The sequence below is a fragment of the Coloeus monedula genome (assembly GCF_965178545.1).
Source record: "Coloeus monedula genome assembly, chromosome: 21".
Taxonomy (NCBI): Eukaryota; Metazoa; Chordata; class Aves; order Passeriformes; family Corvidae; genus Coloeus; species Coloeus monedula.
Window position 1 is genome coordinate 5,620,228 of NC_138801.1, and position 26,495 is coordinate 5,646,722.

At 43.9% G+C, this 26,495-nt stretch overlaps 1 protein-coding gene across 1 annotated transcript; it reads right to left on the minus strand.

Annotated features, from left to right (window-relative positions):
• Positions 1 to 1,970: 1,970 nt before the first annotated feature.
• On the minus strand, positions 1,971 to 26,422 carry NUP188 (nucleoporin 188). The gene is made up of 44 exons (XM_082295342.1): positions 26,379 to 26,422; positions 25,280 to 25,334; positions 24,623 to 24,696; positions 24,320 to 24,404; positions 23,611 to 23,691; positions 23,159 to 23,203; positions 22,489 to 22,581; positions 22,251 to 22,370; positions 21,638 to 21,849; positions 21,090 to 21,204; positions 20,662 to 20,862; positions 19,888 to 19,977; positions 19,257 to 19,322; positions 18,598 to 18,717; positions 18,026 to 18,152; positions 17,750 to 17,905; positions 17,255 to 17,381; positions 16,552 to 16,639; positions 16,396 to 16,472; positions 16,127 to 16,241; positions 15,679 to 15,799; positions 15,423 to 15,489; positions 14,880 to 15,008; positions 14,592 to 14,725; positions 14,088 to 14,194; positions 13,059 to 13,265; positions 12,478 to 12,647; positions 12,091 to 12,160; positions 11,409 to 11,476; positions 10,596 to 10,791; positions 10,012 to 10,089; positions 9,582 to 9,667; positions 8,939 to 9,084; positions 7,650 to 7,831; positions 7,069 to 7,269; positions 6,338 to 6,430; positions 5,995 to 6,153; positions 5,654 to 5,791; positions 5,161 to 5,235; positions 4,259 to 4,468; positions 3,455 to 3,586; positions 3,249 to 3,319; positions 2,923 to 3,052; positions 1,971 to 2,739 (listed from the first exon to the last, which is right to left on the minus strand). Exons 1-44 carry the CDS (start codon positions 26,402 to 26,404, stop codon positions 2,569 to 2,571), a joined length of 5,214 nt encoding a protein of 1,737 aa, XP_082151468.1. The 5' UTR covers positions 26,405 to 26,422; the 3' UTR covers positions 1,971 to 2,568.
• Positions 26,423 to 26,495: the final 73 nt, after the last annotated feature.

Sequence of the window (26,495 nt, forward strand, 5' to 3'; positions counted from 1 at the left end):
GTTCCTTTCCCAGCTGGTGCATCTCAGTTGTACTACAGCTTCAGGGGCTCTGAGAAACAACAGCTCTTCCTGCACCTGAAGCAAAAATAGAGCAGCAGCATGACTTCAGCTGCTGAGAGACCCAAGTGCTATTCTAGATCTAACAGACTTTTTTAGTTGTTATGGAAACTAGATCTGCTGCTAATCTAAAATCATAAAGTCGTGTCCCTAACACCCAGCTTGGAAGGAACTCCTGGGAAAAGCAGCTGTTGAAATGTTCTGTAGTGCAGCAATAATGCTTAGCTGTTCTAGTTAAAGAGAACAGGGAAATCAAATGATGTTCCCATTCTAGTTGGTTTTAAAATTGCCAGGATTACCACTCCCATAGTCCTGATCTATTAGAGATCCACTCCTGCCTATTTCCCTTCCAGCATGTATATTTTCCCTCAGGCCAGTGACATTCCTGTTCCCCTGCTATTCTTCTCCTTGGTACATTAAAGAGGAAAAACTGTTTTAGGAAATACAGCAGCAGCTTAATGAAGCAGAAAATGGCCTCAGAGCAGCCAGAAGGAATTCTCTTCCTGGCACCAGCACTCTGTTCCCTCTGCAGTAGAAAAGAAAGCACGTGGAAAATCTGTTGCTACTCCTGACTCTGTACAGAAGGTGACACTTGTGCTGCTCCTTTGCAGATGTCAGGGGAACCCCCCTTGGCTGGATCCCCTCTGTGCCTGAGGGACAGGGACAGGTACGACTCAGGACTGAAGTGCTGCTGTAGCTCTAAAATACACATAACCAACAGCACCCACTGCTTTTGCTGTCTGGCACCAAGGGCTCCTGCCAAGCACCAACTCACTCTGGTGCTTGAATAAACATCTAGAAGAATCTGTTCTTGTTGAACACCAATAAAGTGATGAGCACACTGTAACTTCCAAAGCCATAACAAAAAGGAAAGATCCCAACCAGAGCTGTGAAGTACCAGCCTCTGCTGTAACTGAACTGACTTAGATGGACCAGCTGCAGCCTTGCTTCCTCTCCCCATGGTGCCTCTCATCCATTTGCTGTCTCTGCACATTGTTCACCTTCAACTCTCCATGGTCACACCCAGTTCCCCCATAGCACAAAGTGTTTCTGGTTAGAGGCTGCCCCATCGAAACACCACTGAGTTTAGGACTGTCACACCACCTCACAAGCCCCTCCTCCCTTCTACTTTAAGACTTTACTCCAGCCGGTTCAAATCTCTCCAAAGCCCTCAGGGCACATGACATTAGATCAAACAAATGTACGAGGATATTGCCAGCACTTAAGTTTACAAGGTAAAAAAGCCCAAACAACCTTAAACCAAGATAACCTCATTTTCTAGCTCTAGTCTCTTAAAACCATTGAAACTAAAAAGGTTCTGGCTGGTAAAGCAATCAAGTGTCTCTTTAGGAAAGAACTGGTAGGTTAATAGCTCACAGCTACACTGAAATTTGATTTACCTTAGGTAAGTCTGTCTAGATTTCCAGCTGTATTTTAAGCAATAATTACTGACTTTCTCTTACTGTCCTTACTACACACTGAGCCTCAGAACCTTAAAGTTTGTTGATCTAGAGCTACACCACATGATCCACCTTCACTGCAGACAGTGATTCCTGTGCAGGGCCCTCATCACCATGTGCAGGGGAATCATCCTTGAGGAATATTTTATAGTGCTGCTCATTTCAAACCTCCTACAAGTTCCCCAACAGCAGAGTAAGAGAAAGGGAGTGGGTGTGGGGAACTCAGGGAATCAGCCTTTAATTACAGTAATTTCAGACAGTCTCTGGATTGTCACTCAGAAGTCACAGCATTAGCTGGGACTTGAGCTCAGCAGAACTACTACCCAGACACTGCAGAATTGGTGCTGCTGTGTCCAACACAAACCCATGAACACAGCTGCTGTCTATAAAGGTTTTAATATCAGTATAAATAGGGCACAGTTACAAAAAACTGCAAGACTGGAGCAATGGAATTTTGACGTAAAAACCTTAAGTGAGGCTTGCTCTTCAGAAACACACACAACACACAGACTGCAGGGTGAAGGGAAGGCATGAGCACACATACACCATCGTGCCTTGAACCATTCAGTACAAAAATAGCAGTAGAAAGATGGTCTCTGAATTGCTGGCTGATCCCTTGGGTGTGCCTTAGCTGGAATCCACGTGGGAGATGCAGATTGCACCTTGTGTTAGGAGCAGAGTTAATGCCCAGCAGAATGTGTCTCCTCTCTCCATCCAGCCACAACTTCCCCAGCTGAGGTACAAGCTATAAAAATAAAGGTTTTGACTGCTCAGTGCCTGTATGCAGCCAGGATGCCCTGGCAGACAGAGCGAGCAGACTGTGCACGCGGGCTGGTCACCGGAGAGCCAGCTGGACTCTCCTTACATTCACTCTGCTCCTGGGGGGCAAGAGTTCCATGGGATCTCACTGCTCAGGTGACACCACTGCCCACACTTGGCCTCCCTCCCTTCCCAGTCCTCATTACAGCTCTGCCGAAGGTGATGCCTTCTGTGGTGGACGTGAATTGTTCCGCTGCAAGTCCTGACAAGGGAGGCAGGGCCAGGACAGGATCTATCTCTGCACGTGCCGGACAAAGGCCTGCACGAGCTGAAACAAGGGCTCCTGCCCCTCTGGACCCAGCTTGGAGGCAGACTTTCCTTGAGGAGAGGGAAGGACCCCGCTGGCAGGTGAAGAGGGACCACCCCGGCGAAAGTAACGAGACAGGCTGGAGAGCAGCGTACTCTGAAATTAGAGTGTGTAACAAGTCAACTTCGTTCCACCACACGCCCTCTCCCACCCCAAACCAGGGGCTGTGGCACAGGAATGTGCCAGTATGAGCAGCCCAAGGCTGTTCAGTCATGCTGGGAAATGGGCAGCCACAGATGAGACACACTGAACCGTGAGAGGACAGCACAAGGTGCTCACCAGCTCCGAGCTGAGCTCCTGCTTCATCCGCTGCTTATCCCGGGGGTGCACAGCCGGGTCCCGCAGGTACCGAACAGCCTGGGAGATGAGCAGGTAGAAACAGTTTTCCATTGTAAACATGAGCAGAGACCTGTGCAAAGAAACACAAATCAGCAGGAGCCAAAAAGGTCAGCACACTCTGGTTTCCAGGTCAAATAGTTATTGAAGGACTTCATGCACAAGGGATGTAACAAAGACACACAAATGCCTCTACACCTCAGTTCTGATCTGAGGAGCTCTGACTTCTGCTGCTTGGCTGTAACTACATCAAGTAACTAGAAACTTACTTGAGGGTTTTGGTTCCCTCTTGCATATTTAGCCCTGCAGCCTGAGGGAAAGGTTCCTTCTTCTTATCCATCTTAGAGAGAAAAAAAGACAGGCATTAGAGACAGGAGATAGAAAAGAACTACTCATGCTCTTCCAAGTATCAGCTGAATGAGCTCTCTGAGATCACTGCAACTGCCGTGCTCCCAGTCACAGACAGGGCCAGTACCTCTCCCAGCATGTTCAGGGCCACGTTGACTGTGGCAAGCAGGGTCCCAAAGGAAGGTGCAACGTCCGAATCAAAGGCTGGTGTGGTGAAACTCAAGACAAAGAGCACGTTGTACTCAGCAAGGTCCAGCGACTATGGAGGAACAGAAAGAGGAGTGAGACCCTGGAGGCCATGAGTATGGTGTTGCCATAGGAACAGGAATACCCAGTCCCTTATCATGCTTTTCATATGGAGAAATAGAAGCACTGTGGTAATTTCCCAAATCCCAAGTGTACAGCTGGAGCAGTAAAATGTCCTGTACAGCACTGCACAATCCGACTGTATGGCTCTCCTCACACAGCTGCCATCACTGGCACACCAAGGTACTGGCTGCCCCGAGAAGCACAGAAGGACGTGCCCTATCCAGCAGTTAGCAGCAGGACACTGCCAGAATCAAGGACTAAACCTTCCTTTTCTGAACCTGGAAACCAGGCACTGGGTCACACCACCATGGGTGGATGACAAGAGGATTTTCCCTAAAGAATGTACTGAAGGTACAAACCAACTAAGTTATTGTTTGCTCCATTAAGGTCACACATACACAGCCTTGTGTAGATCACACAAAAGCTCAGCCAAGTCTTCCCTTCACACTGTGCAGTGCCACATTCCCAAGGCAAATTCCTTGTCTCCTGCCTTCCTGCTCTGTGCAGAACAGCAGACAGGTATACAGTGGGGTCACTGTATCAGGACACACAGACCCAGAATATCCCTGGAAATGCTGGAAACTCTCCCCTTTGGAGAGCAGCACCTCTCCTCTCTCCCCACCTGGTCAAGGAGGATCTGGCAGACATCAGGGGTGAAATGGCGTAGGGCAGCAAGAGACTTGCTGAGGATTTTGAGGAGGCTGTACTGCACTGTGAGCAGGGCCTTCTGCTCTGCTGCCTCTGACTCGGGGCTGGGGTGTTTGGAGGAGGCCTGCGGATTACGCTGCACACGGGGAGTCACACTGGATGGAAGGGAATCGCCATTTTTTGTCTGTGGAGAAAGAAAAGAGAAGGTCTTGAATACAGATACGATTATTTTGCACTAAGACAAGTGTTTTGATAAAAAAAAATATGCTGTGAACAAAGAGAATGAGGAAATAAGGCACCCAAAGTCTGTCACCTGCTGGGAATCTACAGTTGGTGTGGGCTGGGGAGACACTGCATTGCAGGGAGGCAGCTGCAAAGAATGTTTAGATTCCACACTCTGGAAAAAGAATGATCAACAGACCAAGTCTGAGCCATGCAGAAGGAACACTGCAGCAGGAATGCATCATCTCCACCTCATTCATCTAAAGGAGTCCCAAGAACAAGAACTATCTGCCTTTAACAAATTAAATCAAATCAAGGACACCAGGTCAACAGTGGCTGAATTAATGGCACTCCAGAGTCCTACAGCAATGCAGCCTCCTTATGACAACAGCACCATTCAGCACAGGCTGCTGGTTATCTAGGACTGGCTTTACACAGTCCAGAGGTTTTCAGAGTCCAGACTACTCTTTGCATTATTTTTTTTTTTGCCATTAAAAAAATGCAAATCCTAACTGTTAATGGGTGTCAATAATCACCACAAGGACTATCAATAATCCATTCAATATCCAAGACCCTTGATACTTAATAATGCTCCCTTCTAACAGGGAGCACAGGCATGCAACACAACTTAGAAGTTTGGTGTAGGACACTCACCTGCAGGTAGTGCTGGAGCATTTTGCGGCTGTGCAGGAGGGAGGTACAGGCCTGGCACAGGTAACACAGATTCACCTGAAAGAAATAAAGACAGGGAGAAATCTCATAAAAGCTCAAACCCCATCTAGTCACTACCACTGCTGGAAACTAGAAAATCCAAACACAGCTCACATCTACTGTGATCATAAAGGATCCATGAAGTCTCTTAACTTCCCAGTATTTTCTTGAAATCACCTGGCACTAAGAACTGAAAGTAAGCCACTCTATTCCCCAAGTTTACTTTTCCAAGCAACACCACTTCTCTCTCTCCCAACAGTTACATTTCCTCACTTGAGACAAGGTACTGACAGAATGGGCAGTTAAATAACCTCAGCTGTAATTCCCATTAAAGGAATGGTAATAAAAAAGTGATATAGTGCCATTTTCTCTGAAGACATCCAAATCTCTGCACTCCAAGGCAATGTATTATTCACAGCAATATCCTTATTCCTACCTGCATGTCCCTCATAAGTTGTGGCAGGTGGAAATGCCACTCCTTTGTGAAATTTGAGAGTTGAAGAATGAAGCCAACAGTATGATCAGCCTCTTCCAGACAGGCCAAGCTCTGCACGGTCCGTACTGCATTCAGGCACTGGGAAGGAGAGAGAAGTAAATCAGGACCATGACAGATAAGGGACAGATGGGATAACATGCCATCCTCCTCTCACAATTATCTCCACTGTAACCTTTCCCAAGGCAGGAGTGACTTTTCAATGCTTCTGCCCTTTCTGAATCATTTCCACTGCTGTTGGAACACATGAGCCAAGTGAAGCACAGAGGCAGTTTGTGGCACACCTGAAGAATCCTCTCTTGATGGACACCCACAAAGTCCAGTGCTTCTGTCAGGAAGTTGTATCTCAGTGTTTTGAGAAGACGTTCCATCAGGGACATGGAGAGGCGATAGACCCCGGGCCAGGAGGGGGCATCCAGGGACTTCCGGGATGAAGCAGATGTCTGAACAAATCACACAGAAAAATAAGCAACTTTTGTTCCCTCCACACCAATCTGGCAGTCTCCAGTCTCTAGGGGTGGCTGCTGTCCTCCCACCCTGGGAGGGCATTGCTCCAGCCACAGCCTGTGAGGGCATGGGAAGCTCTCTGGGTGCATTCCCAGCTGGAATGAAGGAAGCAGCACCCACCTGAATGGTTCCGTTTGTGCTGAGCTGGTACACGCTCAGGAGGGGCAGGCAGACACTCTGGGTGACACCAGCTCCAGCCATTGCTGCTGCTCCCTACAAGAACAGATTACTGTTGGAATCTGTGCCTCTGCTCTCAAGGACTGAAGAGACTTGTGTTGCAGTAGATATTTCTGTCCTTTGCACTGTCACCACCCTTTTACAGAACTTTTATCTACACACACTTCTATGTTGTCAAAAGTTCAACATCAAGAAAAGCAAAATCTAGCCTGCATAACTGTACTCAGAATTCCATTTATCACCTCCTCTGGTATCTACATTATCTTTGCAAAGGGCTTTGGAATAACCTTGTTTTCACCTAAAGCTCCACACAAGTTGAATTTGTAATAGATAAACACTTTATTAAAACTAATGAAGAAGCAGGTTCTAACACTCAATGCTGGTTTAACAAGGGGGTATTTGCATTGCAGAATCCATTGAGTGAAGGTGCCTGCTCTAAATGACAGGTCTGCCTGGCTGGCTCAGCTTTTCCCAGACATCCCACTATAGAGAACAAGACACATTAAGCAGGTGTACATACAGGACCTGCTGCTTTCCAGCCTCCAAAAAATACCCCTTTATCTACAGCTTATCATGCAGCTGCATCACAGACTGGATAATGAGATATAAAATGAGACACACTTTTCTTATTTAAAGTGTACAGCTATGTGCTCTCACTTCTCTGCATCTCTCACCTGCTGAGTCCTTGCTAAGGTCAGCAGCAAATGTAATGAGGCCTCTGTGAAGTGAAGGTTTTGTTTAACTCTCAGGCTGATCTCCAGTGCAGCAAAGATGGTAGGAAGCACAGGGACTTTCCTAGTAATCTGCAGCCAGCAGTCTCCATCTTCATCCACTTCACAGAGCTCCTTAGCCAGGTGCAGACCCAGAACACACACCTACAGTGACAAGGAAAGGTAGGTAGGTACAGGGTTGTACCAAGAAAAATCTCAAAAGCACTTACTAACACAATCTAAAGTTCAACCATTCCCAGAACCATGAATGAAGGCTCCTGATATCCCTCACATTATACTCTGTACACCTCTTGGCTGTATCAGCACTCATGACAATGTTTTTTAGGACACATCTGAAGGAGAGGCAGCAACAGCCAATTGCCAGACTGATGTGAGCCAAAAAAACATCGAGTAATTCTGAAATAGAAACTGCTAAAACTTCATTTGAAGGCAGCAGGCTACAAGGGAAAGTTGTTCCAAGCATCATGAAACTTTTGTCTAGAGAGAAGAGACAAGGCTGCAGAGCAGAGGAAGGGGTCCTTTACCCCATCTCGCTGGTCTTTGTGCTTCACTCGGGAGGCATCATCAGTCTCCATACTGTCCTTGTCATCTGCAGCATCTCCCAAGGTCAGGCTGTGCCGAGTCTGGTCCAAAAGTGCAATGACCTCATCCTGGAGAGTCTCACACACACTCAGCACCAGCTGGGGGTACTGGGGGATGTCATTCACTGTGACATGCACAACAGACACCAGTTAACACACAGTCCTTGTACTCAGGTTTCCAGTTTAACTGATAACATCACTGAGCCACATTTCTTGGAATTGGCATTTATTCTGTTCTCATTTCAAAAGCTACAAAACAATGGGAGGAACTGTGACTAAGTTAGATGTTTAAGTCTAGGAGGATATAATAAAGGATTATGTTCATCTGGATAACAAAAACATGTAGTTTTACCAAGAAGTCATATAAATTCATGACATGTCAAAGCACAAATCAAGCACTACTATGGACAGATTATTCCACCACAGCAATTCCCACCCACTGCTCCAGACTGCTGGCACCAGCCCATGCAGATTGGGTATGGTCTATGGTCTGTGAGTCCATATAAATACTACATTCTTATCAAAACCATTATAATAAATTGCACCACCTTTTACCAGCATGACTAGAAACTCAAATTCAACAGCAAAGAAAACAATTAAAACCAAACCAACCCTCCACTTTCTATTTTTCAAAACATAACAAGCTTGCAGAGCCAAAGCAGTGGGACAAGGAAAATAGACAAGTACCCTGACACACTTTTAATCCCAGTGGCCTTTGCATGTGCTGTACAGAGAAATACTGCCGAGATTCCACTGCAATGCCAGATGCCCCACAAGGGACAGGAGTAGTAACCAGACTGGTTTCTGTGGTTTGTAACAAAATGTATCCTTTCTCATGCTTGGGTCTTTTGTTATCTCTAACTAGAAATCCATGTCAGAATCTAAGCTCTACAGTCACTCTGAGAGCCTGATTTAGGTGTCTCTCCACCATACACTGAGCTGTTTCCAAAAACACGCAGGAACCAAACTGATCAAACAGAGGTTATTGTCAGGAAAAGACAAGAGAAGGGAAGACATGGACATAGAGTGAACGAATGATAAACCTCATCTCTTTTCAAAACCAGCTAAAGAAAGGAAGAAAAAAGGAGAGAAGTCCCACAGGCTGGTGACTACATTCAGCACCCTGCACTACTACCAGCACCACACATGTGTTTATCTTGCACATGTTGGGTGTTAGGTGTGTTCAGACCTGGCAACCTGGCACCTCGACACCTGCACATGCACCACCTCACCTTTCATCTCCTTCATTTGCAGAACAGTGATAAGAGCTGAGAACACTTTGGCTTTGGTTTTCTCCATCATCTGCTGATCTGCCTGTAGTACTCCCTCCAGAATCTGCGTCAAGGAGTTTATGATTTTATCCACAGAACCCAACTCGCTGACAACAAAAAGGGAGAGCTCTTCAGATTAGACAAGATCCCTCAATAAATATATTGTCTTGAATGAGCTGTGTGGATCATAAGTTATATGACCCCCAAAAGTAAAAGCAATTCTTCAAAGTAAAATTTAAGTCACCACCTGGATCTCACTAAAGACATTCCACAGAATGAGAGAATGCATTTTCCCTTCATTGTGAGAATGAGAGTGAGAAAGCAGGGCTAACTATCACAAAAGCTCTTTTGGTACTTTTCACCAGCAAGCAGGAAACCAAATAAACTGTATTGCTACTAGAGACTTCTTACAGTTTCAGCAACAACCAAGAGACATTTGACATCCCAAAAGAGAATTCAATGATTCAGTTCTCTCCCCAGACCACTAAGGGATTCACCCAAGAGCAAAACACTTCAACATAATCTCCCAAATTTTTATTTAAATGTGATCTCCCAAGTTTTTATTTCTAGCAGTGACTAACAATTATCTAAACAAAATACCTACCTTTTCCACTGCTTGAGCAGGATCAGAAGAAGGGTACACAGCATAGACCCCAGCTGCAGACAGGACACTGACATGGGAACTTGGAGCTAAGGAGAAATACAGCAAGAGTTACAGCTGGAACAGACACATGTAAAAACACTTCAGAAATGCTCAGCCCAAGCACTACCACCAAATGACCAGGTGTGTTCAGCAGAACTGAGGGGACCAGAGCCAGGACCCTCGCAGGGTCACTCAGTGATGACAAGAATGACACATACAAAATAAAGATTTAAGCAGCTCATCAGTTCAGGGAGAAAGACTTTGTTTCAGCCCAATTTCACAGGATCTAAAAAATCTATGATCACAAGCATCTGCAGAAATAGAACCCCTCACAGTGCAAAGAAGATAAGCAATTAGGAAATGAAAAGAACTGATAGGAAGCAACACCTACCAAAACCTTGGTGCCATTTAGCACATCCAGAAACAACTGCTGATGAACTGCAGAATCGGTCAGATGCATGATATCTGCCTAAATCCACAAAGATAAAGATCAATCAGCACAACAAAAGATGCATCTTCTAAGAAGCCTAAAATCAGTTTACTGTTTTGTTATTTTATGAATCCATCAAATTTTATAGTTGCTGAGTTTTACAGAAATCATTTTAGTCCTACATTAACCATTGACAAGAAGCTGGCAATGACTAATTCTCTAATGGTGCATCCCTGCCTCACTTGACACAGGAAAAGCTTGTCAGGATTACAGAATTACTTAGAATCCCTCTAAAAAATATTTACTACCTCCCTCCTCTGCTGAGAGAACAATATGCTCATTTTGATCAAACAGCAAAATTATCACCCACTCTAATCTCTTGCACCATGCTTGTGTCAACCTGCACTGTGTTCACACACACAACAAAACTGAAAGAAAAAAACCAGTGAAGTCTGCTTAGCTGGCCTAAGTTGTATTGTATTACATATTGTATTATTCAAAATGCTCACTTCAAACTGTCATGGAAGATAAGAGGCAGCCCTTACATGGCTTGTGGAGATGATGAGCAGCATCCTCCAGGCCGAGATGAGCATCTGATACTCGGTGATGGAGGCACAGCTGGTGCCCTCGGTCTCTGCCACGTGCTGTGCCAGGGACTTCACGTACTCTGACCAGTAGGCAAAGCGCTTTTTGGTGGAGAAATTCTTCAGCGTGTCTTTCAGGGACTGATCCAGCGAGCCCCTGACCAAATCAAGAGGAGAAGTTATCTTCATTTAGTCTTGGGTCAGAAAATACACTTCTATGATTCAGGGAGGAAAGCCAAGGACGCAGCTTGCAAGGAAGCTTATTCCACATATTAGACCTGTGCAGGGAATCCCACTTTTTGTATCAAATATGAAGGAACAGTATGAATCCTGAAGAAAATCTATGATTTTTTTTTTTTTTTTAAACAGAGATTTTAGTTAATCCTGACTTTTCAACATAGGAAACAGCTGTTATGTTCAGGAAAACAAATCAAGTGGGAGAAAATTACTAAATGTGATTCAATCACTGCAGGTTTACTTGGCTTAGTTGACAATTAGTTTTAATAAATACTGTATATTCTTATTCCAGGATACAAGGAAAATACTGATACATTCTCACCTAAAGGCTGCAGAAGGATTGTAATATCTTTCTGCAATTGGACATTGCAAGAATCTCAAATGAATGTTTGTAATGTGTTCGTGAATCACTCCCAGATTTTCCCAGGATTACATGTGCTTTGCCCATCAAAGCCCACATGGTGTATCAAGAGTTAACACACACAACTGCGACAGCTAAAAAGTACAGGGATGAAGGGGAGACTACCAAAGACTCACTTGACAACATAGTAGATCTCCAAGCAGATGATTTTCATTATTAAGGCACAGGTATCCAAGACACTGAGCTATGAAGACAAAAAAATCCCAAGCAATTAAAAAAAAAAAAAAATCTGAGCTCTATAGCGTGAGTGAAATTCTGATTTATCCCTACCCATCCACTTGGGATGGCTGATACTCCAGTTCCACAGGAGACTTATTTCTCCCAAAATAGGAATAGTTATGTCATTTTGTACACAGATAGGTGACAATAAGGACAGAATACTGTGCTCAGAGTTCAAGCTCTTCAGTAAGAACACAGGGCTTTCAGAACGAAGAGAAAAACTCGCACAGAAAGGAAGAACAAGAACCTAATCAATTCCTCCATAATACCAGTCAGCCTGAACCCACAATATAGATACATTTCAGACAGCACACCTTCCACAGTGACTGTTACCACAGCTGCCACATAGCTGTTTTTGTTTCGTACGTGAATAAATAGCAGAGAATTTCAAAAGACAGTTCATGGCTGCCCAATCTCTGAAAAGCCAGACAACATTCACTTCACCTCCTGCCTGTGTTTAACCCACTTGGTCACAGTCCTTTTAGGAAGCTGCAAGCAGAGGGAACAGCCACACACATCACTTAGAAACCTTTTCTCAGAAATACATAAATCCCTTCATTTTGTTTGGATGTAACTCACCTCTGACGATTCAGAAGGCGGAGGAAGGGTCCCAAAGAGGGGATTAGTTAAATTTTCCCAAAACTTTGGCCTAAAAGATATGAACAAGAGTAGTATCAGTTATCTCCCTCATGTCACATGCCCAGCAGCATTTTGAGTGTTCCAAACGTAGAAAATACGCTTTGGTAAATACAAGTTTATTTAGCTTTGTGTAAAAGAAACAGAAATATATTTGCTTCTGACACACTGGGGCTTCTCATCTTCCACACTCAAAGCCCACACAATGCATACCCTCACCAGGGCACACATGGACTAAAACGGAAATGTTCCTGAAAAGCCTGACAAACCACAGAAAGAATGTCTTGGAAAAGAGGAAGGAAAATGCCTTGTTGAGGAACACCAACTCACTTTGTCCTTAGCACGAGCATGGCGCTGTCACGACGGTCCTGCCACAGCGCATGCAGGAAGGCGATGGCAGCACGGTGCAGGAGGGGGGGGCACCAGTACCTCTCCTGCTGTTTGGAGTCAATCAGCTCTAACACCACTTGGAGGCAACTCCACTCCCCTAAGCTGAATTCCTAAAGCAGAAGGAGGCAAGAGGTTACAAGTGGTTATAATGCTGGAGGAATTATATTGTCCATTGTACCCAAATCTTTAGCTTTCTCATTGCCAGAATGTCATAAACGAGTGTTTTAAGGTCACTTAGAGAACAGCACACAGAGTGAAGAGAGCAGGTCACAGGCACCCTTGGTCTCAGCAGATGTTCTTTTGCTAACTCAGTATCTGCCTTGAAACACTGGGGAAAGTTTCTCTTTGGTTACAGGGAAAAGTGAAACTGGGATACACCACATCCATTAAATACAAGCACAACCTGCATTTATCTTTACATTAAGCACATCAGGTTACAAGAACTATCAGATTTTAGCATCCAGTGCTGTAATATGCAAAAAAAGGCGAGTGAGTCCTCAGGCAAGTATCTGCTATTGTACCTTCGACCCATCACTGCCATCCTTCACTTCCAAGTTCAGGAACAGTTCAATGAGCCCAGGTTGAGTCTCCACTGCAACTGTGAGGAACTCCAGAATCATAACCTTGATGCGCATGTCCTCGATCTTGCTCTGCAGGTGCGTGAGGAAGGCGTCGCGGATGGCAGCAGCATCACTGCCCAGGCAGGCGTACACGGACATGGGAGCAACCTGCCCATGGAGACAAACATCAGAGGGAAAAATAAACATGCTCTAGAGAATGCTTAATTCTACATAAAAGGTGATTGTATTGTATTGAAACACAAAAATATTTAATATTGAATCTACGAACATATCAAAGTAAGTTGTCATTAAGCAAGAAGAAATGTGACAAGTGATCCAAATATTGCTCTTCAGCAATTCTGCTCTACCCTCACCTACTTCTCTCAGGTTACAAAAGAAATATAAAGGACAAAGAAAAAAACAGTTTGGGAATTACATTTCTTGAAAAAGATAAGCTCAGATCTGGATTTATATGCTTTAAGAAAACTATAAACACTCAGATGTTTAGCAGACAAAAAGAGCAAGTACAAAAGGCTTTGTAAGTCTAAAGTCTACTTTTACTAAGTACAGAAGTCTAAAAGTTGAAAGGTCCCAATAAAAACTTAAATAGGACCCTCTTCTCAGTAAGATGTTAAAGTTCCAGATAGGAAGGTCTAGGAATTGTATTTAAGACTGTGACTTGTGAAAGTTGCTAAAAAATTGGGAAAAGAACAACTGGAGGTGCAAATATTTTGCAGAAAAAACCCCACTCATGGGATGCCTCTCAGTGAGTGCTGAGTGACTTCTGAAACAGCAGAAGATCACATTAAAAAACTAAAGGACCCTTTAGATGATTTTTCATGTGCCCTAACTTACAGCTGTCAGTCCACCCTGCTTCAACTGACTTGCACTAAGCTCCCTGATAGAAAAAAGCCTGAGGAAATTATCTTGAGAAAATTGGAATCAATCCCAAGGGGAGAAGCAAAGGAGCACTGGTGTGTCTTATCTTACTGTAGCCAGTCGTTTGAGCAGCTGGATGGCCAGGCGTGGAAGAGCAGGGTCATGCTTGTGGTAGATGTATTTGGCCAAGACAGCAATAAGGTTGTTTCCATGAGCACCTGGAGAGAACACAAATAAAATCAAAGAGAAGAAACAGCAACAAGATGTAACTATTCACCAAATAATGATTTCCACAGCAGAAGATGAGACCTAAGTTGGTCTCCCAAAAGAACACGGTATGGGTCCAGCCAGAGGCACTAACAGCAGCTGATTTAGTATATTCTGTAATTACACTAATCCCATTACAAAACAGCAAACAATAAGCCATGTTTGATTAATCCTTTAAAAGCTGTCCCAGAGGGGAAGAATGCCTTAGAGGAGGGAGAAGAGGCCTCCCCCCATCAGTAGCAACCACTTTTTGTAACCTGGAAACCTTAACTCGTGTTTGTGATGAGACACACAGTGCCATTTGCAGATCACCCAGAAGCCCAGGCTGCCCCAGGGAGCAGTACCCACCATGCTGAGTGAGTGCCTGCTCTAGGGGAGACACCACGCTGGAGGGGGGCTTCAGGCGGATGACGTTGTTGGTAACGGAGAACGCCAGCTTAACTGTCTGGATCAGCAGCTGCCCTTGGCCTTGGGACTCGTCACTGTTTCCAAAGAGAAACCAAAGTAAGGAACTGTGTTCACAATCAACATTTATTATTTGCACAACATTTAAAAAGGAAACTCCATCGGGGTTACAAGACATTTTCACTCAGAGCCAGCACACAGAAGCTGCCCAAACAGCCACGCCCCACTCACCTGCTGGACTGGGAGGCCATTACCATGTCAATGGTGTCCACCCCAATTCCCATGATGTTAATGACAGCTTGCCCTGCCTCCGTGTTGGCCAGGCTGAAGATACACAAGGACTGCAGGCTGGGGGCATTGCTGTGACACAAACACAGGTCAGTGTCACCAGGTGCACTTGTGGCATTTTGCCACACTGCACTTAGAAAACTACCACAAAGTAACCTCTTCATTTCTACATCCCCACTAACCCTTCCTTTACTTTCCCTTCTACTTTCACCAGAGTACACCAAATAAGAAAGTGGATGGCAGTGTATCCCAGGAAATCTATGTACTCTTTTCTTTTTTTTTTACCAGAAGTGATGTGATTTGCTCTGTCCCTAATCTTTTCTGCCCTTCCTGTACTCAGTAATGCAGCAAAGAGCTGAAACCAGTGCTACACAGCTATGCCAGCTCCCTCCTACTTGTTTGAATTCAAAAACTGAAACAAAATCAAAGTGATTCCTGCACTGTAAACCAGGCTACTGCAGGTCTGAGACCTCTCACCTGTCTTACCTGCTGCGAGGATCCATTTCAGGGCATAAGTTCAGTATAGCATGGATCAGCTGCAGAATTAGGCACCCTAAAAGAGAGATGAAATGGATTTCTCAGTTTTTGAAAACTGTTGCCTCATTACTAATATTTTCAAATAAATCACAGCATCTAACAACATCAGATGTACAATGCAAATCCCAAATGGCTGCTAGAAAAAAGAAGGCAGGTGATCCCTTTTATTCCCTTCTCCTCCTACTCCCCCTTTTAACATTCTTACCGATTTTCTCTCTCACTCCATGAGAGTTGTATCTCCATTTGTGGTAATTTGGTAACATTTCCTTCAGAACAAACACAATGCAGGGCACCAGGCCTTGGCTTTGGGTGCTACCAAGTTGTCCCTAGGAGAAACAGAAATATTATTTAACCAGGAGGAGGACAAGAAAACTTTTGGAGGAAGATACTCCTTATGATTTTTGAAGTGTGAGAAAACCACAGAACACGGGGACACAAATGTACAAGCAATTTCTAATCTTTTCTAGTCATTTGAGATGACTCAAAATGGTTTTTTGTAAGAATCAGATCAGAGAAAGCACAAACAGCAGTGCAGAAAGGAGTGTCAAGCAAAGATTACTGAGAGAGATTGATCTCAGACAGGGCTGTATTTCACTTCCCAATTATAACAGCTCAGAGCTGGTGTCACATCAGAGCATTCCAGAAGCACTCACCCGGACAAGAGTTGTTACCAGGTTCAGGAAGGAGATGGTAACACTGTACTCGCCTTGGGGCTGTTCCATGCTCATCAATAGGTTTCCATAGCCCCCAGCATTCATTCCCTCTGCACTGTGAAATGAGCAAGAGGGTTCATCACATGAATAGCAGGATTCTGACATGAGTGAGAGATGTCAGGTGCAGAGATTGCACACTGGCAAAAAGTTCTTATTGCATGTTATGAATAGGTTAGGCAAAAAAAAAATGGGGTGGGGAACATGAATACCTAATCATGTGATTCATACTGGACAGTGGATTGGCAACAAATGGCAAGAACCCTGTGTGGTGAAGGTCAGTCCAAACCTGCAAGAGAAGAGGCACAGATACTCCTTCTCATTTACATATAAATGTACCAGTTCTCACCAGCAGGTCCTTTCCTCACCTTGGCTGGCATCCGAGCAGCCAGGACTGTCAAGCAATTGACACAAGAAGCAATAACATCCACAGGGGGAGAGATTACAGTTGTTAGCCTACAAAGGAGAAACAGAATGCATGAAAAGCACTGCCACCTGTGGTCTAGTCTGTTTTTTTAATCAAAAAAGCTTCTTTCCCTCTCACTGAAGTACACATGTATAAAATTTAAGCAAATAAATACAGACACCAGAGTCTGCACTTTCAATCTAGACTTGCCACCTCCCCCTCACACCTGAGTCAGATCAATTTATTGCCAGAGCAAGGCTGGCAAGACAGCAGGTTGTCACAGCAAACAAAAACTATACAGCTGAACATCAATTCCCAGGCAGTTAACTCTGGGAGGAGTTAGCAAGTACAACTGTTTTAAAACCTGGGAGTTACTGCTCTTATGCTAAGCTTTGTCCCCCTTCCATATAAATACAGCTACTAATCAAAACTGCCTTTAAATTGATAAAATTGCACACCTTTCAGGAAAGAAGTAGTAGAGGGGCCATTCTGCTGCATCAAAACATTAAACTGTGTGTAACCAGAACAGTTTTGAGAGCTGAACACCAGTCTTGGGGAGTTCAAGTACTGACACACATCTTGTAAAGCTCTTGGCAAAATAAGTAATCAGCTATTCCTCCAGGTCACTCTATCTGCTTTAGGTACCTCTGCTGTCAGTGACTCACCTCTGCAGGAGCATGTAGATTCGTGATGTGATTGGCAGAAGACAATCTGCTATTGATACATCAGTACTGATTACTTTATGAACCAGATCAATTATGGGCTTGACCCTCTGGCAATGCTGAATCACATCTGGGTAAAGAAAACCAAACATCAGAATGCAAAATCATACTTCAGCAGTAATCAAGCCTGGAACAATGCACATTTATCTTACCACATATCTTCATGATTCAAAACCATCGGTCTCCCATACCAAAAAACATCTGTTTATCTATCTCAACTTCTTCCTCATCTAAAATGTATCTCATTTCACTACATGCTCTTGGCCTTTTGCAGTGAATTTTACAGAAAAATAATAATCATCATCATCATCATCAGGTTTCTGAGGAAGTATTCCATGCTCTTTCAAAAGTACTCAGAGCTGTTCAGTCCTACTACTAAACTCAAATTGACACCAATTTATAATTATTTGTTCTTTTTACAGGTCCAGCCTGTCTCACCTGCTGTTGACACAACATGGAGCAGCATCTCAATCTCACAGGTGAACAGAGTCCAGCTGCTGTAGGAATACTCCCACCGTACCAAATAAGCCCGATCATCCAGCATCACTTGGCCCACTGTTCCCTGAGGTATCCGTAGATTTGTTTGACCTAGTCCTAAAGATTGAAGAAGAAGGTGAAATAAAGTCACAAACTTATCCGTAAGTTAGAAGGCAGGTAAAGAGCTAAATTTCCCAAAGCATTTCAGTAAGAAAAGGTGAAGTGCAGCTTCCTTACCAAGAGGATAGAGGAGCTTTGGAGCCTGCCTTCGCCACAGTGTGCCGTCCTCATGGGAGATCACATCTGGAGGTTTGTGCTTGTACAGTTCAATATAGAAGGACATTTTATCCAGGAAACTGTACACCTGCATCAGAGAGAGCTTCAACAACACAGCTGAAGAGCCAGAGCTTCTTAAAAATTTATCAACCAGGTCATTTCCAGGAACAGGAAAGTTTCCTTGAGGTGTACAGTATTTTTCTAATACATCAACCCTACCAAAACATTATTACACAGCCCACCTGTTCAGACAAGTCTCATCTAATGAATCAGGTTAGTATCCCCTAAAAATTAGTCAGCATCTTAATCTTCAACCATCGAAGTTGAAAACTTTTCTAGAAGCCAGAAAACAGCGTCCTGCAACAGCAACAACTCTGAAGGAGCCCTGTCCACTGTTCTTAGACAAAAGCTTAATGTCTGTTACCTAAGACTGCAGTTGAGATAAGCACATGTAATGGAAAGAAAGAATCACAGAACATGTCATCCCTGTCTTGAAATAAATCATCTCCCAAATACCAAGAGAGATTCTGTACCTTTTTTGCAGTAGATTTATCAGACACAAGGGCTTGAAGCAGCTGAAGGAGAGGAGTGAGAAGATGGGGGAACATCCCACAAACACTGTCCAGGATAATACCCAGACCTGCAGTAGGTTCCTGGTGGTGGAAACAAATGTCTTATTACTAAAAAGAAAAGCTAGAAGGGTCTCAATATAGCATAAGGTTACAGTTCCTTTTGAAGCTGTACATTTAACATTAATCATGCATAAAAGTATCACTCCAGTGACTGGAGATCACACTGGCACAGACTAAAGCATGAGGCAGTCTGCAAGTATAAGGCAAGAAGTAAGACTGTAAGGCATTACATATCACCCTAATTCTGTGACAACAAAAAATAAGCACAATGCTTTTGGCAGCAGTTAGTTCAATCCTTGCAGCCCCAGCCCTGCTTTCAACTATCACCTATATTAAAACTCGCTCCAGTATCCTTTTCAAGAGTAAAGCCAAGGCTGTACCTAAAAGGCAGGAAAGGGCAAAAGTAAATCAAAGATAGATGCAAATGAATATTTGCTCCTCAGGCCCTCCTAGAAACCAACTCACTAATTACAACCAACCTATTCCTTTCCTAAAAGAGAAACTTTTATCAGGTCTTAGTTATACACAAGGTAGGTCAAACAAGTTGCAAACACACTCACCGTCTTCCAGAAGAGCTGAGGAATGCTGGAAGCTGTCAGAACTTCACATGCAGCATCAATTATATCCTACAAAGGATGATAGGATGGAAAAAATCAAAGCTACTTTACACAGGGGGATTTCGTCCCAACCAAATTCTGCCACATCTTTGGAATTTAAGTTTCCATGTTTACCCACCAAGATGTAACTACTTCCTGGAGCCAAAACACACCAACACACCCACTCCCAGACCACAACCTAAAGCCATGCTCCTCATCATGAACGAACTGGCCACAACAAAGGTGTCCATGATATCTGCAGAAGGCTGTAAGTTGTCCAGTCCAACTCAGAAATGGAGTTTGTATTATTTCCATTGTTTTGGGACTAACAGATCAACAATTAGTTTCATACCCATAGGACTTCAAATGTATGATGTGCTCTTTCATTACTAATCTGCCAGTCTGTAAAGGTGTTTACTAGGTTTGCATGGTGTACATGCAGTAGGAAAACCAGCAAGTCACTCATTTGGGTCTACCTAAGCCACATAAAGCTTGCAGTCTGAAATGCAGGATTACAATTTAATAGGCAATTAGCATCAGTTATGACAGGTTATTTTAAATTATGTAACAGATGCAAAGTGCCTTGGATGCTTACCTGCTGATTGCCCAATGTATGCAATTCCAGTGATGTCAGGACAAAGGAAAGAAGTCCATAAATACACATACAAGCTGTGCTGGCAGTACACTGCAAAGGAAGAGTACACAAGGCTGTTATGGGAAAGACTATGAACTACAAACATGCTGTAACTCTACTCAGTCTGCTTTACACACCAAGTAACTGCCCTTTTCATATATCCTTGCTGCAAAGGAGAAGCAAAATAGGGAGCAGTCATTAGTTAAGCTCCACATTAATATGATGTATTTCACTGAAAGGAGAAGTCTTGACATGACTATTATCACAGAAATGCCTTGCAGACCATCAAAATAAAAAAAAGAAGCACTCAACACTTCTAGGAATCAAAAGGATTTGTTTTCACTGGCTTCTGTCTACAAAGCAGTTTACCCTAATACACCATGTTGTCTAATGAAACCATATGCAGAGAATAGTGCAGTTAAATCATCCAGTGCTCAAGATCCACAATGGCAAATACACTGATGGAGGCAAATCAAAAAACATGATTAACTGCAGTCTATTCTGCTCAAGAGAGATGTAGTTCCTTGCTTTACAAAGCTTTTCTTAATTCTCTGGACATAAAAATCTGTTTCATTCCAACTTGATTTCTGATCCTCACTGAAATTTAAGATGATAGTACATGCTTTACTGCATGTTTAAAAAGAACATTGGTTTAGTCATCTGCTTCCCATCACAGCTTTACATCAGGAGCAGTTAGACCTTCAAAAGCTTATATGTACAATCTAAGAAACTCACATTCTTGCCCCCACTGCTGAGGGATCGCAGCAGCTTTGTCAGATACTGGAAGACGTTCAGCTGGATAGCAGTGCTGCCCATCCTCCTGATGGTGTTTGTGGACTCCTCTGGGTTTATGGTGTGACGGAGCAGAGCCCAGGCCAAAAGCACCGGAGCATGATGTGAGACATCCCCTAACTGCAGCAGCTGATTGTCCATCTCCTGCACAGAGACAAATCAAAAGCAAAATAACTGAGTTTGAAAGTAATCCATACTCAACAAGCACATAGCTGATCGTGTCCTTCTCATGGTATGTGGATGCCAGTTCCTACACTTGGCCAACAAGCCCAAGGACCAGAAGTTTACAGACACAGCAGTGCCTGGCTAATCACAGGAAGTTCTGCACTGTTAGGCCTGAGAAAGGGTTGGTTACTCTGCCAATGTTTTACCTGGTGGATGTGCTGACTGTTGGCCAACTTGTGCTCCTCCGTCCTATCATCCAAAGCACGCTCATGGAGGGAGTCAATTTCCATGCCTTCCACCAGAATAAGAGCACTAAAGTAGCTACAAGCAGTAAAAGAATAAAAACAAGTAGGTCAGAAACCTTATTCGAGAATTCAGGGAAGGCTTTTTTTAAACTATAAGTGGTCAAAAAGCAACCTTTCGTTTGCTTTGTCCATCTTTCTTTGAAGCAATAAGAAATTACAAGAAATTAACAGCACGTAATCCAAATTTTGTCTTGAAATGCTGGTAGAGGACAAATTACAACCTTCAGAACTACCTTTTCTGGTTGAACAGACAAAAAAGGATCACTGAAATTTGAATAGCTTTTCCATCTTTATAACTCTCTGCCACCAGGATGTATGGCAGGATTTCCATTCCCCCTTCGAGTCATGGCCCATGCAGAACAACAAAGACATAATTATAAATGCATTTTTTCCTGAGAAAAGCAATTGTTTTGCTCTGTACCCACTTCACAAACACACACAACACTTACCCAATACGATCCACGAGGTGATCCATGCTCTCATCTACTAAATGTCTGTTGGTTTGTCTCGTGCCAAATCCCTGCTCTTTGAACATCTTTGCAAATGCCACAAGCTCCTCAGGTGCCATTTCAAAGTATGCATAGTAGAGGAAGATGACTTCCAGGAGCATGGACTGTTCCCGAAGGCACTGCACAAACCACCGGGAAACCTGACGTTCTGTCTGCACAAAAGAAAGTTCCACCATCACATATTGAAGCTCACAGGGCAGCCAAAGCAGTCAGAAACTGAGAAGTGTGGAGGCATTTCAACAGCTTGTGTAGCCAACAATTGAGTCAATGCCAAGGGAAGCCACTCTAAGTACACAGAGATCATGAACAACTACACATAAATGGCCCTGCTGGCCGAGTGCTCTCCACAGATTTATTACAAGGAACCATAAGTTTCACGAAACTCTCTGTCTCTGAGCAAAAGCGTGTTCTGTTAGAGAGAAAACAAATTTTAAGTTTCTTGGACCAGGAGAAACGTCCTGTTTAACTGCATCTGCACAGATGTATTTTCCAATACGTTACATGTAAGGAAAGACTTTATAAGCCTGATAAGTAATAGTAAGAAACAAAATACCATGAGATTTCCATGCGTTTCCCACGTCGGAGCTTCTGCTTTGTACAGCGCTTCAAACTGTTTGCGGTAATTCGGAACGAGTTCCTTGTCCAACTTTTCAACACACTGGAAGTACTGTGCCTTAAAGAAACAAACGAGTCCATGAACTTCTCACATGCACACTTGTGGGCTTTTTACACAGGTAGAGAATGAGCTTCCATATTTAGCCTATTTCAATGACACCACATCCTGTACTCACTGTGTAAGGGTGTCTCTCATCCTGGAAATACGTGAGCAGGTGGAGGACGCAGCGCAGGATGCAGATCCTCTCCTCATAGTAGTAGTCAGCGAGCTGCAAATGTAAAGTGCCATCAATACCAACCTGGGACAGTGTCCAACTCCCATCCACCTCTCTCTCCCAGCCACTGCCAAGGCCTTCACCACAGGAATACAGAGTTACTACAGATGGAGTTTCAACTGAGCAGTTTTGAATTTGGGGGAAAAAAACCCAACACTTAATTAACATTACAGAACTCAGTCAAGCACTGCCATAACAACAGGTCTACAATTACACTGTTAAGTGAGAAAATGTGGAAAAGAAAGGCAAAAAGACCCTATTACCCTCTGTCAGAAACAATCATCAATCTTGTCAAGTCAGACAGTGACACACAAACCTATAAGTTTTGGAAAATAAGACAGTGTACATCTACCCAGCTGAATTCCCCGATATCAAGCCTAAGATTTCATTTCTGTAGCAATTACTAACACGTTCACATCTACATGCACATCCTTCAATTTCAGAAGCACCTTCTAAAAGCCATCCTTTATACAAAGGAATACTTCAATCATTTCAAGATATTCCACAGAAATAAAGTAGGTTTGCTGCCAACAGATCTTTTCCACAGAAAATACAAATGGAAATGACTAACCTTCAGCATCAAAGCCTGACTCTGCCTTTCGTCCTGAAGAACTGTCTGTAAACAAAATATAACAAAATAAATAGCTACTGGAGAAATACCTACTGACAAAATTTATGTTCACAAAATGACTGAAACAAATAAAAGACAATTTTTCTTTCCAGTTCATTTGGAAAGACAGATTCCAAAAGCACAAAGCCAAAACACTCATTTTTAACTACATATTTATTTTTCAGCTCAGCTCTCATTCACAAATCTGTAGCTTTCCTGTATTCCTGTGACAGAAAGAGGAGCTGAGTTCCTGCAGAGAACCAAGAAGGAACAGATAAGCCTGGATGCAGCTTCAGAGAAGAAAAGCTACAAAGCCATTTCCCAGTCAGGATTTGAACTCACATTTGCATCAAAAAACAACTGATATTAAGGAAAGATGTGGAGTAAACAGAACATAAATGGGAGCTATGGACCTTCAGGGAGTCTCTTGTTCCTCTGTAATCCTCTTGAAGATAAGACTGTAACAACTGCACACTCTGCTCTTCATCCAGACCCTGAACAGAAGAAAGAGAAATTATCTGAAATTAATAAAAGGCAACTGAATTCATTAAAGACTGAGATTCTCTCCAAATACTCAAGCAGCTCTTATCTTCAAAACAAATAACATGCCAAAAGAATATTTTTGCACCAGGCAGATGTATTAATCAGCACTTCTTTTAAAGCCAAATACACAGGCTTTAATGTCACTGAGCTGCAGTTTAACTTCAGATAAAGGACCATCAGTCGTTTAAATAAAGGTACCACCAGTCATTGAACTCTAAACTTGTGGCCTAAAGAAACAGAACCTTGCAGGTAAACTGAGAGGACTGTCAAACACAGCAACTGATTTAAGGGACATCAGTTTTTTAGCTGAGCAGTTGTCCTGGAAGAACCCAACTCAGAGCAGGAGTAGGTGGCTGCTGCTGCAAAGGACCAGGAAAACCACAGCATCTCAAAGTTACTCATCACTTTGGAAGTTTGACCTAGAGCCTCAACACGTACTCCAACATCCTTTAGATTATTTTGAACAGACAGGACCTTAAGTTTCCCTCTACTCAACATCAAGAAGATTGCTACAATACCAGAATCCCAATAACAATCCATTCCAGGGATAAAAAATAATGCAAAAGCAGCTTCACTCACCAAAAACTTGCTGACCCTCAGACCCAACTCTTTTAGTGGAGCAGCTACATCCTTATCAGCTTTAATTTTTTCTGCTGAAGTCGTACTAAAGTAAAAAGAAATTTTAGTCATTAAAAATGCAGCAATCTCAAGGAAAGAATAGGTATAATTTCAAAGTTCTCAGTTTTATCAGTTTAAACTGAACATTTGCTTTTTCCTTAGTGACCTGTCAATATTTCATACAACAATATTCTGTAACCTTTCTTTACTTACAACAAAACTCCACATTAGAGAATCATTTCCAAAATCAGGCAGTGACTGTACCTTGGTGGTTTGTAGTACGACAGTCCCTCTAATAGCCTCTGCCAGTGCTTGTTCAACTCTGCAGCAATCTGGGCCTAAAACAGAACCAAACACCCCTGAACAGACTCCTCAAAGTGCATTACCAAGTATCAGGTCTGTTAAAACTTAAGCAAAGCAAAGAAATTCCACCACCACAAAGAGGCAGGAACAACACAAGACAGGTGTGATTCCAGATGCAGTACCGAACAGGGCAGTGAGCTGCATTCCCTAATCCTAGGGAGGGTGGGAAAAAGGGAGGCAGTGGACCAGGTTTAGAAACATTTGGATTCCCAACCTCTGGGCAAATTCTTGAAAGCACAGGCTCCATCCCTCAAAATAAAACAGCAGTTGTACCACACATGAACACCCCAGGGCACCCCAGGCAGCAACACAGGTGGCCACTCCAGAAAAGGAACCACCTTTTCCATACACCCTTCCAGGCAGCTCATGCAGTAGCTGTAAACAAGCAGCGGAAGAACAAACAAGGAGCAGAGATATGGGAACAAAAATCACGCTAAGAAAGAAGGAAGAGCAGCAAAACCTATTTTCACTAATATTCAAAGAGATGTAGAAATGATGTATTCGGCCACGAAGCCAAATAAGTGACGGCCAAACCTGCTCACCAGGACATGAACTTACTGGTTCTCTTAAAGCTGATCTGCCCAGCAGAATCGTCCATAATTCTCTGCTGCTCCTGTAAACACAAGGAAAAGGTGGCGAGTATTTTAATCATCAACGTTATTCCAGGATTCCATTTAGCTTACGCTTTTCAAACCCGCAATTAACTTGCAGCAAACGACACTGCAATGCAAGAAAAATGATTTAAGGAACATTAGCTTTTATCTAATGAGTTTCAGATGTCCTAGAAAAACCAAAGAAAAATCCAGAAGAGGGTGACAACTGACACAGCAAGACCTGTGAATTCATACCAAAGCTTCACATTGATACCAGGTTACCAGCTCAATTTGATTTTCCTATTTGAACATTTAAGGCTCCTAAGAAGAAACTTAATGAAAGCATAAAGCAGTATTGTATTGCTACATCCAAAGCTCTCCTTCAAACAAATTCTTCCACCAGTTTCATCCTCCACTCTAAGCAGAGCATAAAACTGTGTGAAGTGAAAAACTGCACCATCTTTACACAGACACCAGAGCATAAAAGCGGCATAATAAATGACAAAAAACGTGCTCTGGAGAAACGAAACCACCGAAGTTAGATGATCACTGAACATGGGATTCATTGAATCGCTTCCGTTACACAGTTCCACGTGTGTATTTTGACTTGTACGCCTGCAAGAGCCGCGCGGGAGGTGCAGCCGTCCTCGGGGAAGGGCTGAGCGTCTGTCAGGCACCTCCGCGAAGTGAGCGCACATCAAACCCCCGGCCCCGCCAAAGCAACGGCTCCTACGGAGTCCTGCCCAGCCTCTCATCTCGTACGACAGAATAAAACAACCACAAAATCCCCGACAGCCGCTTCTCAGTCCGGTCTTTGGGGACGAGGGTCCCTGAGGGTCCCTCAGCGGGGGGGGCGGGGCCTCGCTCCGCGCGCGAGGCGGGGGCGGGGCCAGACCGGCGCGCGCCCCGCCGCAGTTAAACCCTCCCGGCCAGGCGCTGCGCCCCCTCCCCGCCAGCCCCTCTCGGCCCCCGGTCCCGCGGAGCGGGGTCCGCCCGCAGCAAGAGCGGGGCCGCCCCCGCGTTGCCCCTGCGCTCCTTCCGCCCCAGCGGCCGCAGCCCCGCACCTCGCGCTCAGCCCGCCCGCCGCCATCTTCGCTCCGCTCTCACGTGACCCCGGCCCCCACCTCCCCGCCCACGCCGGCGTCACGTGGTGCGACACGCGCCACGCCCCCGACCACGCC